Below are 20,662 nucleotides of genomic sequence, written 5' to 3'. Positions count from 1 at the left end.
TGGCCAGCTGAAAGCCTCGGCAGTTTTCCTGTCTGATGGTGGGCTGCGGTGTGCAGTGGGATATACAGATGGCAGCACAGTGGTAAGGACCAACTCCAACACTAACCCAAGCTGTGGAATTTCAGGCCTCAATAAGTCACTGATGTCTGGATGATGCCTGTCCACTGATGCTTGGGTGGACACTTCTCCAGTGTGTATGTTAGGTTTCCAGGCTTTCCCTTTCACCCTGCGTATCTGCAGGAGGAATAAAGGGCTGCAGAGCCCCATAAGGAAGCTTTGCTACTCAAAGGATGGCCACTGGTCCAGCTTTGCTCCTCTTGAGGTGGGATAGTTTGAAGGTGAGTGGTGCTTCCCCACAGAGCTCTCTCTGCTGACTCTGGAAATGATGCAGGTGATGCAGGGAGTCCTGCTATGTGTGTGAAATAGATCGAGTCTTTGGGACCCCAGGAGGGAGAGCCCCTGTGTGATTTTGCAGGGCACACTTGACTACCCTCTATAGAGGAGCTCCAGCAGGGTCACAGATGTCATGTCCTTCCCTTGCCACCAGATTGTCCCCAGGGCAGGCTCAAACCCTAATCCCTTCCTGTCTCTGCCTGTAGGGTGTAGGTGTTGCCCCCTTCCACAGGCTGTGCAGAGCTCCTGATGGCTTCTGTCTTCCTTTATTTGCTCCCTAGAAGGTCACTGGTGTCTTGGAGGACCCCTTTGCCCCTCAGAAAAGCCCTATCAGTGAGCTGCTTACATGAATTCATATGTGCTATGCAGAAGCCTTCAGCTGTTGTTTCACTAAGTTACCAAATTCAGATTCAAATGAGAACCTGCTCATACAACCTTGCTCTGTTGGAGGCAGCACCACTGCTTGGCAGTTAGAGCTCTTCAGCCAAGGCAGCAGTGGCAGTGAAAAGCTTCCTGAATTGTCACAGGGGTGGGTATGGATATCTATAGGGGCTTGTGAGAAGAAGGGCACAAATAACTCAGCATCTTTGCTGTGATTCTGGCAGAGCCTCTTGTCAATGGTTTAAATTTAGCAGTGTTCCCTTCCTATTGCTAGCTTGTGTGGCATCTGCTTCATAGAAGGGAGGAAGAGAGATAGAAGAACTGCTAAGCCATAAGTTGCCTAGAGACAGTCTAACCACCTGAACAAAGAGCAAACCAACACTGGAGACTGAACAGAAGCTAGGTCTGAAAGTTCTGTGGAAACTAGTGAAGTAGTGTGCAGCTGAAGTGGCTTTTGGTAATAACCCCTGTGAGGGCTTGGATGCTCAATTAAGAGGAGCATTTGTCTCAAGAATATTTAAGCTTTGCATGTTGAAGTTACTCATGACACCCCACTTCCAAAACAGGTAGCAGGCAGAAGTCTGAGCACAGAAAGTGTGCTCAGATGAAGGGATGGCTAAACATGAAAGATGCTGTGTTCTGGTCTCCAAATACACTGCTGGCTGGTCATCGCAGAGTAGGGTCACTATAACAAAAGCTGCTAGCTCCTAATAATTGCCCTGGCACTTCTAATGTCCAGAATGCACTGACTATTGTGAAAGCAGAGATCCTGATTCCTGAGTGTCCTTGCAAATAAAATAAACCACAACACTGATGATCAGATGAGATTTTAAAAGCTTTCAGGAAATTAGGAAGTGCACACCCAGTGTTTTAGGATGCTTACAGTACTCCACACTGGATCAACAACTTCCACTTCACTGCATTGCTTTCTGCAGTTTTTCACAGAACAGACCAAGCAATTCATCTGCCATGTTTAATCACGGGGTTTTGTCTTTATCTCGTTGCCTATTTCTCCTCTCTTACGGGAAAAACAGGGTCACTTCTCAGTTTGAACACATACATGTGTGTCATGTATGAATTTCCTGTTTCTGGTTTGGGGCCTAATTCAGAACAGAACTGTGAGGGAAGCAAAAAAGGAGTCTAAATTCCACTAGGCTGAGTAATACTTATCCATGTTTCTTCAGTTTAGGTACATAATCAAGCATGTCCTAAATAGGATGTTTTCCTAAACAGAGCCATTTCTGCTACTCCATAACTTCATAGTTTAGTAATTTACTGATCTGGTTAATTAAATGGGGTACACCACTAGTTAATGGCCTCCAACTAGATCTGATGCCACTGATTACCACACTCTGGGCCCAGCCATTCAGCCAGTTTTCAGTCCAACTCACTATGCTCACCCAGCCCATACTATGAGGATCGTACAGGCAACAGTGTCGAAAGCCTTATTCAAGTCTAGGTAGACAATATCATAGAATCATAGAATCACAGAATAGTTAGGGTTGGAAAGGACCTTAAGATCATCTAGTTCCAACCCCCCTGCCATGGGCAGGGACACCTCACACTGAACCATGCCACCCAAGGCTTCATCCAACCTGGTTTTGAACACTGCCAGGGATGGAGCATTCACAACCTCCCTGGGCAACCCATTCCAGTGCCTCACCACCCTACCAGGAAAGAATTTCCTCCTTATATCCAATCTAAACTTCCCCTGTTTAAGTTTTAATCCATTAGCCCTTGTCCTATCACTACAGTCCCTAATGAAGAGTCCCTCCCCAGCATCAGCATCCCTATAAGCCCCCTTCAGATACCGGAAGGCTGCTATGGGGTTTTCCTCTAGTTTGTCAGGCCAGTTGTTTCATCATAAAAGGTCATCAAGTCAGTAAAGCATGACTTCTTGTTGGTGAATCCCTTCTGAGTACTCCTGACAGTTTTCTTCTTGTTCATGTGCCTAAAAATCATTTAGGGATTGAAGTGAGGCTGACCAGCCTGTAGCTCCCTGCATCTTCCTTCTTGTCCTTTTTGAAGACAGGAGTGGCATTTGCTTTCCACCAGTCTTTGGCCACTTCTCCCAATCACCATGATCATCAAACATTATCACGAGTGGCCTTGCAATGACATTAGCCAGCTGCCTCAGCTCTCATGGGTGCAACCCATCAGGGACCCTCAATAAAAAGTAGCTGAAAGGTTTCCTAGTCAAGAATTGGCATTGCCTAGCAAGACATGAATCCTATAGATTTGAGATCTTGGATCACAACTTTGAATTATCTTTGAGTGAACGTTCAAATGCCCATATTGCAGACTCACTTGCACATGGTGCACTAAATAAAGATTGCCACAGATGGCACAGTGATCTGCTGGTTAAAGCAGATGTTGTTTCTTGCAGAGGAGGAACTATGCAAGTAGAGTAAGGAATACTGAAATGTTTTCAGGAGGTATGATGCAAAAAATAAAAGTTTAGGTTTTATTGTTTTGTTGTCTTTTTTTAAGGGGGAAAAGCTTCTCATTTAAACAGTTTGAATTGTAGTGGTTTTAGTATGTGCATTAGAGCTTAAACAGGCTTACATTAAATGTGCAAGGAAGAAGAGTGAGTCTTTTTGCATTGCTGGGAGTGGTGAGGCATTACTGCAGCTGATCCTATCTTACAGGACAACTTACCTGTGATTTATGGAATAAAAGGTGTCTCTATGTGACCCCTCTTAAATTTCTGTATATTACATACAAAAAAATATGACCTAATGGTAGACACATGCAATACAGTGATACAGAGACAATTCTCTGCTCACTAGAAACAAGGTGTATTTTAAAACTACTCCCCATCATTTTCTTCTTCAAATGAGTCAGTTCCCACTTCCTCATAGTCCTTCTCCAGGGCAGCCAGATCCTCTCGGGCCTCTGCAAATTCTCCCTCCTCCATGCCTTCACCCACATACCAGTGCACAAAAGCTCTCTTGGCATACATCAGATCAAACTTGTGGTCGAGCCTGGCCCAAGCCTCTGCAATGGCCGTGGTGTTGCTTAGCATGCAGACTGCTCGCTGAACTTGGGCTAGGTCACCACCAGGAACTACAGTAGGAGGCTGATAGTTGATCCCAACCTGGAAACAGGAATATGAAAGAAGGTTGTGAAAAGGCAAGAGCCGTCAAAAGCAGTCAAACAGCTGAAAAAATGTGAGTAAAGTTACAGATGCTGGCATAGAGTAGTGCCACTATCAAAACTACTAGACTGCATATTCCATAAGAAATAATAATATCATAAACAATATGACATATGGTGTAAGAGACTGTGTCAGTGAAAACACCACCACCACAACAGGATGTCTGGCTCAACATTGGTATGGCAGGAAGACTGACATTGCCAATACCACTGCCACAGCAGGATGTCTGTCCTCGCATTTCTGTGGCAGGAAAACTACATTGCCAATAGCACCACCACAGCAGGACGTTTGTGAAGGGTATCTGTCTCAACATTGCTCTCCAGTTGACACTTCGGTGCAGGGTGTTTGCCTTAACATTGCTACATCACGGAACCACGAGGGGAGAAGACCCCCTAGTGACAGTATTGGGCATGAGCACCACCGCAGAGTGGAGGATGTGTTACAACTCTATAAAAGAATGGCATCAACCAGCATAGGAAAGAAATACCTTCCACCACCAAACTTGGAACTAATAAGACTGTTGGGACATTGCAGCTCTGGGATGGTAGCTATTGCTATGAACTCTTTTATTCTTTCCTCTTACTTTCCTTCTTTTCTCTCTCTCTCTTTTTCTCTCTGGAATTTGTTGGTGGGCAAATAAAATTCCTTGACTCTTGGCTCCTTTTTAAGTCTTAATTCTGTTCCCGAGAATACGAGCAAAACCATGCTCCGGCCTTTTATCAGCGGCTGACACATGGTCATTTTACTGTCTGTGGTATCTTTCTGTTTAATGTACACTGCCAGCTTCATAGCTTTCTTAGCAGCTAATCAATACTGAATATGCAGCTTCAACAAGATACTCCATAGAAACTAATACAGAAAGTTAAGTTGGTTCCCAGTTAAAAGCTTTCATTCTTAAGCTGGCTGTTTGCATGACAAATGTTTTTTCCACTGCTAATGTTTGTATTATTGTTGACATTATGTTTGCCAACACTGTTACCTTGCCAGCAGGGCGGAGGCTGTATATATTTCCTTTATAAACTGTATTGGGTTTGGTATTTCCTTCATTTTAGATGTTGCTTCTGGGAGTACTCACTGGCTTGTCCAAAATTTGGGTCTGAAATTAATACTTCTTTAAATTTTAACTCATATACACTTCAGATTTCCATTTACATAAATATTTAGAAGTCTGTGTCAATGGGATGTCCAAAGGAGGAAGGGCATATACATGATGCAGCCTCATCTTTCTTATGCTCCTTCTTCTCACAAGTTGAAAACATACTAGATCTAGAACTTTAAATACAAGTTTTCTGCTAGACTAAACTTGCCCTTTAAACATCAAAGAGAAGTTCATGGCAGCCTACGCACCTTGAAGCCTGTTGGACACCAGTCGACAAACTGGATGGTTCTCTTGGTCTTGATGGCAGCAATTGCGACATTGACATCCTTGGGAACCACATCACCACGGTACAGCATGCAGCAGGCCATGTACTTGCCGTGCCTTGGGTCACACTTCACCATCTGGTTGTTGGGCTCAAAGCAGGCGCTGGTGATTTCAGCCACTGAGAGCTGCTCATGATGTGCTCTGTCAGAGGAGATGATGGGGGCATAGGTGACTAAAGGGAAGTGGATGCGCGGATAGGGCACCAGGTTTGTCTGGAACTCTGTCAGATCCACATTGAGGGCACCATCGAAGCGCAGTGAAGCCGTAATGGAGGAGACAATCTGGCTGATGAGGCGGTTGAGGTTGGTGTAGGTGGGACGCTCGATGTCCAGGTTTCGGCGGCAGATGTCGTAGATGGCTTCATTATCCACCATGAAGGCGCAATCCGAGTGCTCCAGGGTGGTATGTGTGGTCAGGATGGAATTGTAGGGCTCTACCACAGCGGTGGAGACCTGTGGGGCTGGGTAGATTGCAAACTCCAGTTTGGACTTCTTTCCATAATCCACGGAGAGTCGTTCCATTAGTAAGGAGGTAAAGCCAGAGCCGGTACCTCCACCAAAGCTGTGGAAGATCAGGAACCCTTGCAGCCCAGAACAGGCATCAGTCTAGAAAGCAAAAGAGAAAAATAGGGGCTGAAAAAGAATGAAAAGACTTCATCTACTGTATGAGCTGGAGGAGAGAGCAGGCATCAGCAATATACAGCATAGATTTCATGGCATGTTTCCTTGAGAAAGGGCTCATGATAATCCCATCCTTTTTGTTCCTCACTCACTCAACTTCGGCCATAAAAATCAGACTCATCTATGGAGGTTCTCTTTCTGAACTTCATATTTCTCTTAGTTAGTCTGCCTGAAACCAGCAATGTAGAACTGCCTAATTCTATACCAGTATTGGTGATCAAGGGCTGTGCTAACAATGAAGAATTACAAATTCAGAACCACTTTTTAATACTTGGAGGCATACAGCTGGGAACTGAACTACTGGGCTTCTCTCTCTTGGAACAGCAATGATGCATCATATGTCTTGCAATCTCTTCTCTAAACCACTGGTATCATTTGTAATTAACCAGGTACCTGTTCTGCACTTCTTTCTTCTGCAGAATCCAAGCTGGTGTTTCAAAACTACTGGGACTTACCAGCTTACGGACACGATCAAGCACCATATCAATGCTTTCTTTGCCAATGGTGTAGTGGCCACGGGCATAGTTATTAGCTGCATCTTCCTTTCCAGTGATCAGTTGTTCTGGATGAAAAAGTTCCCGGAAGGTCCCAGCCCGCACTTCATCTGAACAAGAAAAAGGAATTGTAAGAATTTCTCAGTATGTTGCATTCTGTTGATTTATGGTGTGACTTGTATCCAGCCACACAAATTGGTATCTTCTCATGAACTTGTCAGTTGTACAGTCTATACCCGCAAGAGGACAAGTCACTAGGAAAAAAGTGTGAGAAGAATCAGGTCCCCCAGGGTGCCCCAATTTTTAGATATCTTTCTATTCGTGGGGGGTAAACTGTCAGGCTCCCACTCTGGATCAAGGAAAAGCAGAATTCAAATGGCAAAAATGTCATGATAAATAAAACCAAAAGTTAAGTGTTTGTGCAAAGAGAAGTCACACAAACCATGTGCACTAGCTTTTAAACTGCTGGGGATCCTGCTGATCCTATGTTTATAACACCTATGGCAGAATCTGCCATTCTGTGTCACAAGAAAATTCATTTCATGCTATCTAGTGGTCTAGATAGAAAGGGAGTGCTGCTTTGTACCAGTGGAGACTGGTGGCACACTGTGGTGATGTTAGGAAGAGTAAGATCTTCTCCCTTTTGCAGGTTTATTTCCATACTGACCTACTACACTTGGTTCCAAGTCCACCATTACAGCCCGTGGCACATGCTTCCCAGTGCCTGTTTCATTGAAAAACGTAGTAAAAGAGTCATCATTGTTGAGTTTATCCTGCACATCCTTGAAGGTGCCATCTGGCTGAATGCCATGCTCCAGGCAGAAGAGTTCCCAGCACGCATTTCCTATCTGAACTCCAGCCTGGCCAACGTGAATAGAGATGCATTCACGCTAAGGGGAGAGAGCAGAGAGAGGCAGGGTCAGAAAAAGCAGTTGCTTGTCACTGTCAGCATTTCATTTCGTTGTTCAACCCTATGACCAGAATGAGACTGTACATTTAAACACAGATGCTGGGACAGCTTTTTATAATACTGAGACCTATGTGCTGTAATATATGGGTACATGAAAACAGGCAGGAAAAAGGCATAATTTCCTCTACACAAACCTCACCTCTCCTACTATGGATTGGCCCCCAGTTCAGTTTATTTTTACTCCCAGCTGGAACCTGACACAGCCATGTGGTATCCTTCAACCTAATGTAACCCAAGACAGGTGCTGTGTTTTGATCCTTTTACCCTCTGATAGCAGGCTGGAGTAGAAACTTGGCAGAACTGCTTTAAGAACATTTCACCTCAGGAAATTATCTCAGATTCTCTCTGCTGAAACACATGTTCCTTCAAGCTCCTGAACACCTATGTATTTTACATTGCAGGTCCATTGCTTATTCAGGCAATGCCATTGCAATAGGGTATGCTTATTTGCATAATTTTGAGCACAGTTTCTGTAGTAGCCAAGAACTTTAATGAAAAGAAGCCAATGTGTTTTAACACCAGGCTAGAGTTAGTCCTGATGATTACAACACTGGGTGTAGTGAAGGGTAGTTTTTTAAGGAGAGAGTGGTTTCAGATGGAGTTTTTCAGCTTCAGTTTCTGCTTTGGAGCAACTTTAATTAAAGTCTTCTGTGCTTCGCCTGTGTGATCTCAGTGGCTCTGTCTATATTAAGGAGTAAGAGTCAGGTGATAGTACTGAGCACTGGCCTGTGGTCACCTGTGTGACTGCTAATTAGCACACTCTCTGGCACAGCTTTGGCTTATGACAGTTCATACTTTTCCAGACAATGCTTCAGCACTCCAGAATACATCTCATTGTCAAAAATGGTTTCCAGTGAGCAGCTCACTGACCACTGCCTAGCTTTGGAGAGGGAAAGAGAATTCAGATACCTAAATGTGAAGCAGACCATGCTACGTGGCTTCGAGGACTTATAATGGTCCTCATTTGTTTTTGTTTTGCATTACCACATTGAGAGATATCCAGTGACTTAATATCAGATGCTTATCTTGCAAAATCATCCTGTGACCTGAAAGTGAATTGCATCTTCCCCCAAAACTAACTCCTCAGGCAGTATGTGTGACCAACAGCTTCTCTGGAGCAGTGTTTTCTTCACAAATTGCCACATATTTGTTCTAGAAATGTAACTAAAGATATTTTTTTTGGAAGCAAGTGGAATTTCAGAAGTCAGCACTGCCCCAGTTAGTCATCCTCGCAAGTTCAAATGAATATGGAAGGTCAACTTAAATATTCAATTAAATATATGATTTCTATCCAGTACTCATTTGTAAGTTGAAAGGAGATGACAAATGCATATGCAGCGCTGTGTGTAATGTGCTCCTAAGTGTACTTGCACAACCCTGTTTTTCTCAGCTGAGTTGTGCAAAGTATCTGAGTTAAATTTGGGTGACAAGGCTTTACAGGCTGGTATGTTGCAGGGGAGCTGCAATCTGGAGGATTATGCAGGAGACACTGAAGGCATTTTTGGACTCTGAGAATTCAATTAATGCTGATTTTGCACAGGACAGGCTCCTTCTTTGCTTTCAAATCCCAGTGTGAGCCTGTGAAGCTGGCAGTAAGAACAAAAATTCCTTTTAAACACGGCAGTGAGGGCAGGTGACTGTTTTAAAGGATGTCTTTTTTAAAAAGAGCAAAACTACAAGTCAAGCAATACTTCAAAACTGAACAGCTACTTTTCTCTGTTCCTCAGATCAATAGAGGAATTTGCCTGTTTTTTCACAGATGGAACAAGAGAATGTTGACTTAGAAAGTTAATATTGTAAAGCTTAGTATAGGGCTACAGCTGAGGACTGCAGAACCAGTTCTTTTCCTTTCAGACTGAGCTTGAAGAAGTGCTAGTTTGAGGCAGTATTTCATTCCTCCCTTTAGAGCCAGGCCTCTTGCCATGCTCCTGCCCAGCAGTAATTCGGAAATATTCAGACAAAGAGAGAAGATGGTAACAAAGGTGTTTCTCATTTTGCATAGTAAACAGCTTTAAAATAGACTTTTAGTAGGGAAGACAGTGGGCCTTCTTCAGAGTCACAGGCGGGGTAAACTGATCTCTACACGATATTTAAATTTGGAGCCCACTCTAAACTCATGTTTCACATCCCATCACTAATGTACCAGGATCTGTCTTACAAATTGTGAACTTGACTTTTTAGCTACCAAGAGAGAGCTGAAAGAAACTGTGAAACTATACCTGGGACAGCTTTGACTTTATTAAAAAAAAAACAGAATACTACCCGTCTTAAGTATTTATGGTACAAAGGCAGACTTTAGTCTTCCAGCTATTCCCAAAACACACTCACTACCCTGGGTCTGCTTTAAGGCATGGGGAGGCTGTGGATCTGTGTATCTATCTTGCCTGTGAAATGCATGCTCTCATTTTGGACCTGCAGCTGTATTGGCAGAAATGACAGCCACTGGGGCTAAATTAATTTAAAACAGACAGAAAGATAAGTAATTTATTTTGTTTATTTCTAAAAAAAAAATATTATAGGAAATGTGCTGATAAAATATAGCCATAGAATCATAGACTCATAGAATTACAGAATGGAAGGGTTGGAAGGAACCTTAAAGATCATCCAGTTCCAATCCCCCTGCCATAGGCAGGGACACCTTCCACTAGACCAGGTTGCTCAAAGCCCCGTCCAATGTGCCCTACTCATAACAGAAAGTATTGAAAAGCTAAGACTCCAGATCTAATTTGTCTTATAATTCCACTAAGTAGAGACTCTGAAGAAAACTTTGGTTCACCATGCCTTACAGCTCCAGTGAAATTCTCTAATACTTCTTTCCTACCCTCTTACATAGTAATCACTGCATGAGTTTTAGGCACAGACTACTGGTCAAGAACAGCAGATCCCCCTGCTTTCCTTTGCCCTCTGTCCTCATGGTCCCTGTATGGCTTCTGTTCCCACATCCCCCTTACCATGGTGTCACCAGTGGTGTTTCCTTCCCTTTCGGATCAGTGGTGGCCGGTCCTTGCAGAAGCCTGGCTGTGGGCTGCAAGAAGGAGGCAGCCTTGGCCCGGCATCCAGCACCTGCTGCTGTGCTTCAGTGTCACAGTGTGGTGCGGAATAGGTCACCCTCTGTACCACTGCCTCCTGCCCTCCCTGCACCCCACGTGTGCAAAGTCACCCAGACAGGCAGGGCTCTCATATACCCCAGATCTCAAATTCAGTCCCACCTGGTTCAGCGTGCTTACTGAATCTGAACATGGCGTGCTATACTTTCTAACACCTATTATACATACATATCACCTACAACACACATACCATTCCAGTTCCCTGTTCTGCCAGTATGTACATGTGTAGATGAAAATCACTCCAAAATTCCAATACAGGAGACTAAGAGGGCATAAGAGAGCAAATGAATGGAAAAGGATAGAAGAAAAAAAAACCCCAAATATAGAAAACCAGAAAGTAAATATAATTACCATTCTGAAGTGTCCTCTACTAGTGTGCTTTTAAATGCTGGGCTGACTTCTTTCTATCTTTACTCCAGCTGCCTCTCTATTAATGTTTCAGTTTACTTGCATTGCTTCTCTTTTGGTGGACACTCATCTGGGCTGTCAGCAGTATGAGACAGCATTCAGTACAGACTCTAGCTCATCTGTCCAAACACAGAGAGAAATCTGATGCTTATTGCAGTGCGTATTGCAAGACATAGCTGGAGGTATCACACAAATGTTCTCACACCAAATTAGGGCAGTTGCCTCCTCCACTTTATTGTTTAATCCTTCTGCACTACCTCAGCATTGGAAAGCAGCTTCTCTCACTGGAGAAATCCTCATGCTTGCAGCTCCTAGGTAACAAAGAGGAAGGGGAGCACACTTAATTGCTTGAACCTGAGTATTGTGTATCCCCGACTTTATACACATACTGTTCATTATGATATTCAATTAGTAGGAATTTAAATACACAATTCCTAAACTTTAAGTTAGTCTGTTTTGACTTGGTGATATTAATAGATTGTTCTGCCCCTAATGACAACCAGCATCTAAGTATCTTCCCTAGCTAGCACCTACATTAATACCTACTACTAGGTAGTTCACACTTAGCACCTAGGTATGAACTACCTAGTGTGAAGTCGTTCATACTGGTTTTTATAAACTCATATTTACTTTGGTATAGTCTTTATGTTGCTGATCTTTACACAAACCTGCAAATCACTCCTGTGATTTTGGGAAAAGCTACAGAGATTTCTGGAGCCACAATATTTTTACAGAGGAAGAATTCCTGTGATAATTTCTGTCTGCTGCTTTGCTTAAGCTGGGTCCCACGGTTCTCCAGCAAATGACTGGATCATTACTTTGCAGCTAAGAACAGGTTGTTCTAGTGTTCTTCTTCCAGTGGAGCTGGTAACATTCCAGCCAACCTCTGGCACCCTGGACAATCTGAAATGTTAATGCTCATGTGCAGAGAATCGTCTCAGGAAAAAAATCTCACAGGAAATACTTTGAGCAGTCCACCACTCAAATCTTCTTAGGCACTCTTTGAATCAACATGTCAGATCTACTAGCTACAAAACCTAAATGAGGTCCGTGAATTACTAAATTATGTGCACCTTAGTCCAATGCTGCATTCTCTTCCAATGCCCCCCTCCTCTCTTCTGAAATAGGCAGTGAGAGCATCTCTGAGTGTCAGTGTTAATCATTCCTCTCCCCACTACACTCAAGCTCAACTGTCCCAGGACCCATAGACTCACCAGTGTTGGGTTGCCTCACTGAACAGTCTCACCAGTCAAAAACTTCCAGGGAGCAAGGAGTGATGGAGTCTTGAGTGACGTCCCTGGCCAGTGGGAGTACATTGGCTTTGTCTCTTCTTAGAATCAGTTGAGCTTGAAAAGTCTGGGGATGACCCAGGTGACTATTTTTCCCTTTCTTACACATGAATAGCTAAGTTTAAGACCAAAGACCTGCTCTGTCTTCAGATAGCCCATGAACTCAAGCGCTGAAAATATGTGCTGGTCTCTGGTGAAGGTCAGATACAGGTGTAAAAGCCCTGGGGAAGACTTGGGCATACTGTTTTCCATTAGGTTTCCTTATGTTGCTCTGTCCACACGTGCTGGGGAGTGCTTGGGCAGAAAACTCTCAGCCTAGATTTAGAGAGTAGTCTTAAAGCACAGTGTGGGACTGTGCTCCCACATACTGGTGAGTTTTGTTGTCTCCAGAGTGAGCCTCTGGGCTCTGCTCCACAGAGATATGAGGCAGATATGGTCTGACCCTGGATTCTTGGAAAGAAAGTCACCTTGCTTGGTGCAGGCATTCAACCTGCTGGGCAGATAGTGAGCTTGTAGGAAGATGTCTCTGTCCTGCATGGAACATGCCTGAGACATGCCCTGCATAGTGAGGGTTAATAGCCCAGCAGGCTGGTCAAGACCTGCCGACTTCAGCTTTTACCTGGCGACACTGGTAAATGATGATGAGAGCTAAATAAGGCTGATTATAAAAAAGCTCTGCCGTGGAGTCCTGAGGTGTGCAAATAAGTGAATGACAAAATGCCGTCTTAGAGGGATTAAAAAAAAACAAAAACTTAACATGTCCATACAAAACTTAAACCCTTTTTTTCCATTTAAAAATAGACACAGCTCTGAAAATAGCATGAAAATAGCATAATCTACAGCTTACAAGTACTCTTATCATGGTTTAACAGCAGCTGACAACTGAACTCCACCCAGCTGCTCACTCCCTCCCTCTGCATGGGGATAGGGGAGAGAACTGGAAGAGTAAAAGTGAGAATAGCCATGGGTTGAGATAAAGACAGCTTAAGAAGTAAAGCAAAAGCCACGCACACAAGCAAACCAAAGCAAGGAATGCATTCACCACTTCCCATTAACAGGCAGGAATTCAGCCATCCCCAGCAAAGCAGGGCTCCATTGCTTCCTAAGTAACTGTAAGTATGATGTCCCTGGGTTCAGCATGACACCATATGGTGTGGGATATCCCTGGGTTCAGCTGGGGTCAGCTTTCCCAGCTATGTCCCATAGTGATTACGTGGGACATTCTGAAGACCAAGTTCCTCAAATAATATTCCAGCGACATGACTGTATCTTTGCATTGAATAAATGACAGTATAGATGACAGGGATTCTTTCAGGATACATTAGGAAAAAATATGAAGCCTGTCACTCTCTGAGGCAAAGTGACTAATGATTAGATGTTCCTACATCCCATGTTTACTGTCTTGTTATCTCACAGTGACCTCATCCATATTATAGTTTGCTAAGATGGCAGTGGACTTCGTGTGTGTGAAACAAGCATAAATGCAGCCACATGAAAAAAAGACAGAGAGCCAATCTCATGCACAGAAAAAGGCAGAGTGATTTTTAGACTCCACTGCCTAATTTTCTTCAAGTCAGCCAGTTACCACTTCTTCATAATCCTTCTCCAGGGCAGACAGGTCTTCTCGGGCCTCTGCAAATTCTCCCTCCTCCATGCCTTCACTAACATACCAGTGCACAAAAGCTCTCTTGGCATACATCAGATCAAACTTGTGGTTGAGCCTGGCCCAAGCCTCTGCAATGGCCGTGGTGCTGCTCAGCATGCAGACTGCTCGCTCGACCTGGGCTAGGTCTCCTCCTGGTGTAACTGTAGGAGGCTGATAGTTGATCCCAACCTGCAAATAACAATCGAGATGTTATGAGAAAAGGGACAAAATGAAACAATAAGGGGGGAGGGAGGGGGAGGGGGAACTCTAAAACCATTAGTGGGGAGAGGAAATGAGGTAGGGAAAAAAACAGATCACCTCAGTGTTATAGTCTAATGTCATTCGAGCACCTTCTTTGTGCACAATGATTTGTGCGTATTGTGGAAGTATAAGGATTTGACATTCGTTACACTTACTCAGCAAATAAAAAAAAAGGGGAGGGGGGGGGAAGCACCAACCAGAACTGGACTTTAAATGAAGTAAAACTTGTATGTCAGTATGCATGGAAAAAATGAGGACAATGACGAAAATATCTCTTTGCACAGATGTCACAGAAATGCTTCACTTGCCAACAATATATTTATATTCTTGGTAACTTCTCGTCTGGGTTGAGGAGGTTTCTTTTGATTGGCTTGGCTTTTTAAATCTCATGAACAGACACCCTCAAGTGTCTGTGTCTTCAGAAGATGAGCCTTACCTTGATCTTTTTCTAAAATACCATTTCTTCAAGTCTTACACAGTTGACATGAAATGGCTTTAAACTGAAAGAGGGTAGATTTAGATTATATACTAGGAAGAAGTCCTCTACTGCGGGAGTGGTGAGGCACTGGAACAGGTTGATCAGAGAAGTTGTGGCTGCCCCATCCCTGACAGTGTTGGACAGGGCTTTGAGCAACCTCATCTAGTGGAAGGTGTCCCTGCCCGTGGCAGGGGGGATGGAGCTAGATGATCTTAAGGTCCTTTCCAACCCTAACTATTCTATGATTCTATGACATTCTCCTGTTACTGAATACAAAAATAATGTATATGCTTTCATTTATTTAAATATGTAGGCGTCTGAGTCAATGGGATATTCAAAGGGGGAAGGGCATATTTTATACAAATATATCTTTTGTATGTCCCTCCTTCTCACAAGTTGAAAACATACGAGATCTAGAACTTTAAATACAAGTTTTCTGCTAGACTAAACTTGCCCTTTAAACATCAAAGAGAAGTTCATGGCAGCCTACTCACCTTGAAGCCTGTTGGACACCAGTCGACAAACTGGATGGTTCTCTTGGTCTTGATGGCAGCAATTGCGACATTGACATCCTTGGGAACCACGTCACCACGGTACAGCATGAAGCAGGCCATGTACTTGCCGTGCCTTGGGTCACACTTCACCATCTGGTTGTTGGGCTCAAAGCAGGCGCTGGTGATTTCAGCCACTGAGAGCTGCTCATGATGTGCTCTGTCAGAGGAGATGATGGGGGCATAGGTGACTAAAGGGAAGTGGATGCGCGGGTAGGGCACCAGGTTTGTCTGGAGCTCTGTCAGATCCACATTGAGGGCACCATCGAAGCGCAGTGAAGCCGTGATAGAAGAGACCATCTGGCTGATGAGGCGGTTGAGGTTGGTGTACGTGGGACACTCAATATCCAGGTTTTGGTGGCAGATGTCATAGATGGCTTCATTATCCACCATGAATGTGCAATCCAAGTGTTCCAGGGTGGTATGTGTGGTCAGGATGGAATTGTAGGGCTCTACCACAGCGGTGGAGACCTGTGGGGCTGGGTAGATTGCAAACTCCAGTTTGGACTTCTTTCCATATTCAATGGAGAGTCGTTCCATTAGTAAGGAGGTAAAGCCAGAGCCGGTACCTCCACCAAAGCTGTGGAAGATCAGAAACCCTTGCAGCCCAGAACAGGCATCTGCCTGAAAGCCAAAAAGAAAAGTGAAAAAACGAGTTACATGTTTTCAAATCACCCCCTCAAACAGAGACAGCAACACCCACACCCAATGATAATGTTTGAGATTTTCCAGTTAAGTCTCCCATTCATAGGAAACTAAGACAGGACATCCAGGACCTGCATGCCTCTGTTCTGAGCCAGTGACAACAGTATAAAGAAAATGAGAGCCACTATTACAAATTATCTTGCTTCTGAAGTAATAGTGCATACCGTCTTACGGATACGATCCAATACCATGTCAATTTTGTCTTTGCCAACAGAGTAGTGACCACGTGCATAATTATTTGCTGCATCTTCTTTTCCAGAGATAAGCTGTTCTGGATGGAAAAGCTGCCGGTAGGTGCCAGTCCGCACTTCATCTAAACAAGAGACAAAAATAATAAGCTTGGAAGAAATAATTCACCAGTGCTGATAACATTTGCAAAACAAAGGTAGTGGTTTATGTTGGCAGAAAATGGCATGGAAGGTCTGGATTTTGAAAAGCAAAGTACAGAGGTGAGGAGTATCATCTGAGATGTCAGTTTTGAAGAAAAAGAACCCAAAACCAAAACGTGGACTCTGCTCCAAGTGTAAGTTGCTGTGTTATAGCAATTAATTCATTTATCAAATGAGAGCTGTGCCGTGCTGTGGTAAAATGTCAGCTCTGTATACTGATCAGATGAAGATCCATCAGAACCATCAGGGGAATGACTTTAAAAATAGGAGATTTGCAAGAGTAAAACAGTGTTTTCCCCTGGAGATCTGTCAGGACAATTCTCTTACACCCTCTCTTACACCTGAATGTGAGGAAGGCAATTTCCGTCAGTCAGCAAAGGAAAAATACCACTACAAAAAAAGACCAGAAGGGAATGTCTTTAAGAAAGCTAAGCTGTACTCATAACCCATGGAGGTTTAAATAATAGTAAACTTTTGATTTTATTATTGGTAGAGCACCTATGACAGAGTGCAGTCCAGTTTTCGTCTTTTCATTGAGAATAACAGAGTTTTTAGTAATACTTAGGATTAAAATCTTAAAATCTGTACATTTTGCCTGCATGTTATGTTGTGATCATCGCTAATGGTAAGGGCATTATCTTGACATTCAGTGATCTGAACTTTGGCACCCAGAAGAGTTAATTAATTTCTATTTTCCAAGATTAGTTCTATACTGACCTATTACTGTTTGTTCCAAGTCCACCATAATAGCATGGGGCACATATTTTCCAGAGCTTGTCTCTCTGAAGAATGTGGCAAAAGAGTCATCATCACTGGGTTGATCAATGAAGGTGCCATTTGGCTGAATGCCATGCTCCAGACAGAAGAGTTCCCAGCAAGTATTGCCAATTTGAACTCCAGCTTGGCCAATGTGAATAGAGATGCACTCACGCTGAAAGGGGAGGACAAGGGAAGTGGTGAGAAGGACCGGTGAACATCCTAAGAGTCTACAAGTTAATCTTACCTGAAACCCCAAATCAACCAAGGGTTCCAAAATTTTCCACAAGAATGGAATTAATGTAAAACATTCTGACACAAATAGGAAGAAAAATATTTTGCTGTGAGGAAAAAGATGCAATAATCACAACAGTTAGAGATTTGCAGTAGAGATACATGTGGTATACAGTACACAGAACCTACATGTAAGTGCACATAAGCCTACATAGGTAGAAAAACTGTATTAGGTACACAAAATCACAACAGTATATTCCATATTAGTATATTAGTTCCAGCTAAAAACAAGAGCCAAGTCCACTTGTCTGGGACAAGACCTAGCTATGCTACCTTACTGATATATAGATAAAGCAAAGAGAATGATGTATCTTCTGATCTCTCAACCTTCTGTCGAGCATGTGTGCCAGACAGTTGGAAAATAGGAAATTAAATGAACTAGAATTAAAGTGCCTTTAGCCTCTTCATTAATTTCAATCACTGATTTTTTCAGCCCATTCTCTGGCTACTTTTAATTCCATTTAACATGTGAAGAGTTAACTAGGTACTCAAAAGGATTTGGTACCCTTCACATGTTACACTAAATTAATCTCCTGAGAAATCCTTCTCAGACATACGCTTCTGTAATCATGGCTGTTCAGTCAGTAACCAGTTTCTAAAGTGTTTATTATGGTGTCATGCACATAGTTTAACAACAGAAATCTAAAACACAAAATGTTAAGATCACAATTCAAAAAAGACATTTGTTTCCTTCTGTAGATTGCTATGCAGTCTCCCAGGTACTGTGAATTTAAAGGGTTCTCTCATAAACACTGTAGTTGGACACGGTATATTTGAGTATGAATTTTTTGGTGGGTTATTCCCATCCAGTCTTACCAGGTAAACATCCACATTTCTTAGCTCTTCATTTTAATACTCACAAACTAGTAGGCCATTACTACAGGGTTAAACATACTGTATTCAAAGTACATCCTGAGTAGCTTCTACTCAAGAAAACAGTTTCCAACCCCATCCTTCTTTTTCTGCACAACTTCCCTTATACTGAATGTATTAACACAAATGTAGCTCAACATATCAGACTGTATTTACCAAGCAGCTAACAATTGTTTGTTTGTACACTGTGAGCAGTATTTGTTGCCCCCAAAATGAAGCAAAAAAAATGCATTTCAAGCTTCCCACCTTAACTCAGATCTTGACCAGAGTAGGGGGAAACAGGAGGCCAAACACAGTGCTCATTATCTCATAAAATAATTGGATTCTTTTTCTTACCATTGCTTCTCCCACACGCTTCCTTTCTTGATTGGTGGTAGCAGCAGCTTTGGTTACTGATGTTCCTCCTGTTGTGGAAGCAGCCTAGTACAAGATGACAGAACTTCTACACCTCTCTGGCAGGGGCCCCTCAGCATCACAGCATAATAAGCAGGAGAGGTCATAATGTCTCCCAGGCAACCATCCCATTTCACACACTCTGCTGCTACGCCAGCAGCCTGCTTTCAACCATCAACAGGTCCCAGCCCTAAAGTCTGCTCTTCAGCAAATCTTCTCAGTTAATTCTCCAAGCTAAACCTTGGGATTAGTAAAAAAGAAGAGAAATTACAACCAGAATTTTACCATGTACAGAGCATCTTCACAAATAACTGGTTCCCTTCTGTCATGGTTTAAACCCAGACAGACAGCTTGTTCACTCACTCCCAGTGAGTGGTGCCGGGCTGGAAGCAGTCAAGGCCCCTGTCCCACCCCCCCCCCCCCCCGGGGGCTCTCCCCTTCCCCGCTCCCAGAGGGATGGGGAGGAGATCGAACGAGTGCAACTCCCACGGGTTGAGACAAGAACAGTCCAGCAACCAATGTACAACACAAATCACCACTGCTACCACCAACGACAACAATGATAAGAGAAAATAACAAGGGAAAAGAATACAATACCACCCACTGAGAAATGAGTCCGACCCAGAAGACCTCGTGTCCTTCCGGGTAATTCCCAGTTACCCCCCACCCCGGGCATGATGTGCCGTGGTACGGAATACCTCTTTGGCTAGCCTGGGTCAGGCGCCCCGTCTCTGCTTCCTCCCGGCTTCTCCTCGTCCCTGGGAGAGCATGAGCCTCACAAAGTCCTTGGTCAGGGTAAACATTACTTAGCAACAACCGAAAACATCGGTATCACCAGCACTGTTCCCAGGCTGGAAGTCAAAACACAGCACTGCACCAGCTAACACAAAGGAAAAACATGACTGCTACTGCTGAACCCAGGACACCTTCCTTCAAACTCTAACAGCTGGTGAACATGCTGCTGAGAACTCATTTAAAACCATTTCAGAATTTCTTCATCTACACTTTCAAAAGGTGGCATCATTTTTAAATGGCATCTTTCTGACAAAGATGACTGTAAGTGAATGGTGGACTTGCCAAAGTTCTCCTGACTGAAATGACTTGGGGAACAGGTTGAATTGCAAGGGCTTCCACTTGACTATTTGATCATCTGTGAACAAAGTACATGAGATTATCTTCTTGCCTCCTGGTGCTAAGTTACCAAGCCTCCTCTTTCTGCCAGCCATTCCTTGTATTTGTGACCTCCATTCGTCTCCTTAAAGACAACTGTTCTTCAGCCTTTCAACTGCCTACAACATGGGCCAATAAAAGTTCTTTGCATCTAGCAAAATGGCAAAACAAAAAAGCAGAACTATAATTTGATCTTAGATGGGGAGTTACTAGCAGAAAGTTTACATATCCATGGTGTGCATACATATTTTCTCTGACAAAGCCTTAACAATAGGATCCCCATAGCTGTGTCTTTTCCCTCCATTATACAATGAGAGCACTGAGAAAAACATAGCTAAAGATGAACACCAGGTACTTTATTCTTAGTAGTATTGGTCTTGGTCATCCCACATGAAAAATGGGATATTGAAAAATATATATATATGCTGGATCTTTCACATAAAGTAATTAGCACTCTGTGAACCCCTATGAAATGCAGACTTGCATGCTACCAACATCATCAGTTGAGGATGCTGGAGAGGAACTTTTCATCAGGGACTGCAGCAATAGGACAAGAGGTAACGGGTTTAAACTTAAACAGGGGAAGTTCAGGTTAGATATAAGGAAGAAGCTCTTTACTGTAAGGATAGCAAGGCACTGGCACAGGTGGCCCAAAGAAGGGGTGAATGCTCAATCCCTGGCAGTGTTCAAGGCCAGGCTGGACAGAGCCTTGGGCAACGTGGTCTAGTGTGAGGCACCCCTGCCCATGGCAGAGGGGTTGAAACTAGATATTCTTAAGGTCCTTTCCAACCTAAACCATTCTATAATTCTATGTTTGTGTCAGATTCCCACTGATCAAGTCTTCT

General features: G+C 43.4%; 2 protein-coding genes across 4 annotated transcripts; both read right to left on the bottom strand.

The window, feature by feature from the left end:
* Positions 1-3,224: 3,224 nt before the first annotated feature.
* LOC134162623 (tubulin alpha-8 chain) lies at positions 3,225-11,379 on the bottom strand. Of its 3 annotated transcripts, XM_062616699.1 has the most exons (6): positions 11,217-11,379; positions 10,957-11,132; positions 7,196-7,418; positions 6,490-6,638; positions 5,279-5,959; positions 3,225-3,871 (listed from the first exon to the last, which is right to left on the bottom strand). In XM_062616699.1, exons 2-6 carry the CDS (start codon positions 10,957-10,959, stop codon positions 3,584-3,586), a joined length of 1,344 nt encoding a protein of 447 aa, XP_062472683.1. In that variant the 5' UTR covers positions 10,960-11,132; positions 11,217-11,379; the 3' UTR covers positions 3,225-3,583. The 3 variants fall into 3 exon arrangements, with proteins under 3 accessions (XP_062472683.1, XP_062472681.1, XP_062472682.1); XM_062616697.1 differs by having other exon boundaries at positions 10,957-11,379; XM_062616698.1 differs by lacking the exons at positions 10,957-11,132; positions 11,217-11,379 and adding an exon at positions 10,450-10,635.
* Positions 11,380-13,818: 2,439 nt separating this feature from the next.
* Positions 13,819-19,717, bottom strand: LOC134162624 (tubulin alpha-2 chain). The gene is made up of 6 exons (XM_062616700.1): positions 19,574-19,717; positions 18,591-18,966; positions 17,049-17,262; positions 16,107-16,255; positions 15,181-15,861; positions 13,819-14,136 (listed from the first exon to the last, which is right to left on the bottom strand). Exons 2-6 carry the CDS (start codon positions 18,591-18,593, stop codon positions 13,876-13,878), a joined length of 1,308 nt encoding a protein of 435 aa, XP_062472684.1. The 5' UTR covers positions 18,594-18,966; positions 19,574-19,717; the 3' UTR covers positions 13,819-13,875.
* Positions 19,718-20,662: the final 945 nt, after the last annotated feature.

This window comes from Pezoporus occidentalis, unplaced genomic scaffold (assembly GCF_034315485.1).
Source record: "Pezoporus occidentalis ecotype Australia unplaced genomic scaffold, CSIRO_AGI_Poc_V1 ctg19, whole genome shotgun sequence".
NCBI lineage: Eukaryota > Metazoa > Chordata > Aves > Psittaciformes > Psittacidae > Pezoporus > Pezoporus occidentalis.
Note: the sequence above shows the minus strand (reverse complement) of the source record. Positions and strands in the feature narration are given on the sequence as shown.

Coding starts and splice junctions, on each gene's coding strand:
- LOC134162623 (XM_062616697.1), bottom strand. Junction 6,639..7,195: donor CTTGGAACCAAGTGTAGTAG/GTCAGTATGGAA, acceptor TTTCTTGTTCAG/ATGAAGTGCGGGCTGGGACC. Junction 3,872..5,278: donor GGTGTCCAACAGGCTTCAAG/GTGCGTAGGCTG, acceptor TCCTGTTTCCAG/GTTGGGATCAACTATCAGCC.
- LOC134162624 (XM_062616700.1), bottom strand. Junction 16,256..17,048: donor CTTGGAACAAACAGTAATAG/GTCAGTATAGAA, acceptor TCTCTTGTTTAG/ATGAAGTGCGGACTGGCACC. Junction 15,862..16,106: donor TGGATCGTATCCGTAAGACG/GTATGCACTATT, acceptor TTTGGCTTTCAG/GCAGATGCCTGTTCTGGGCT.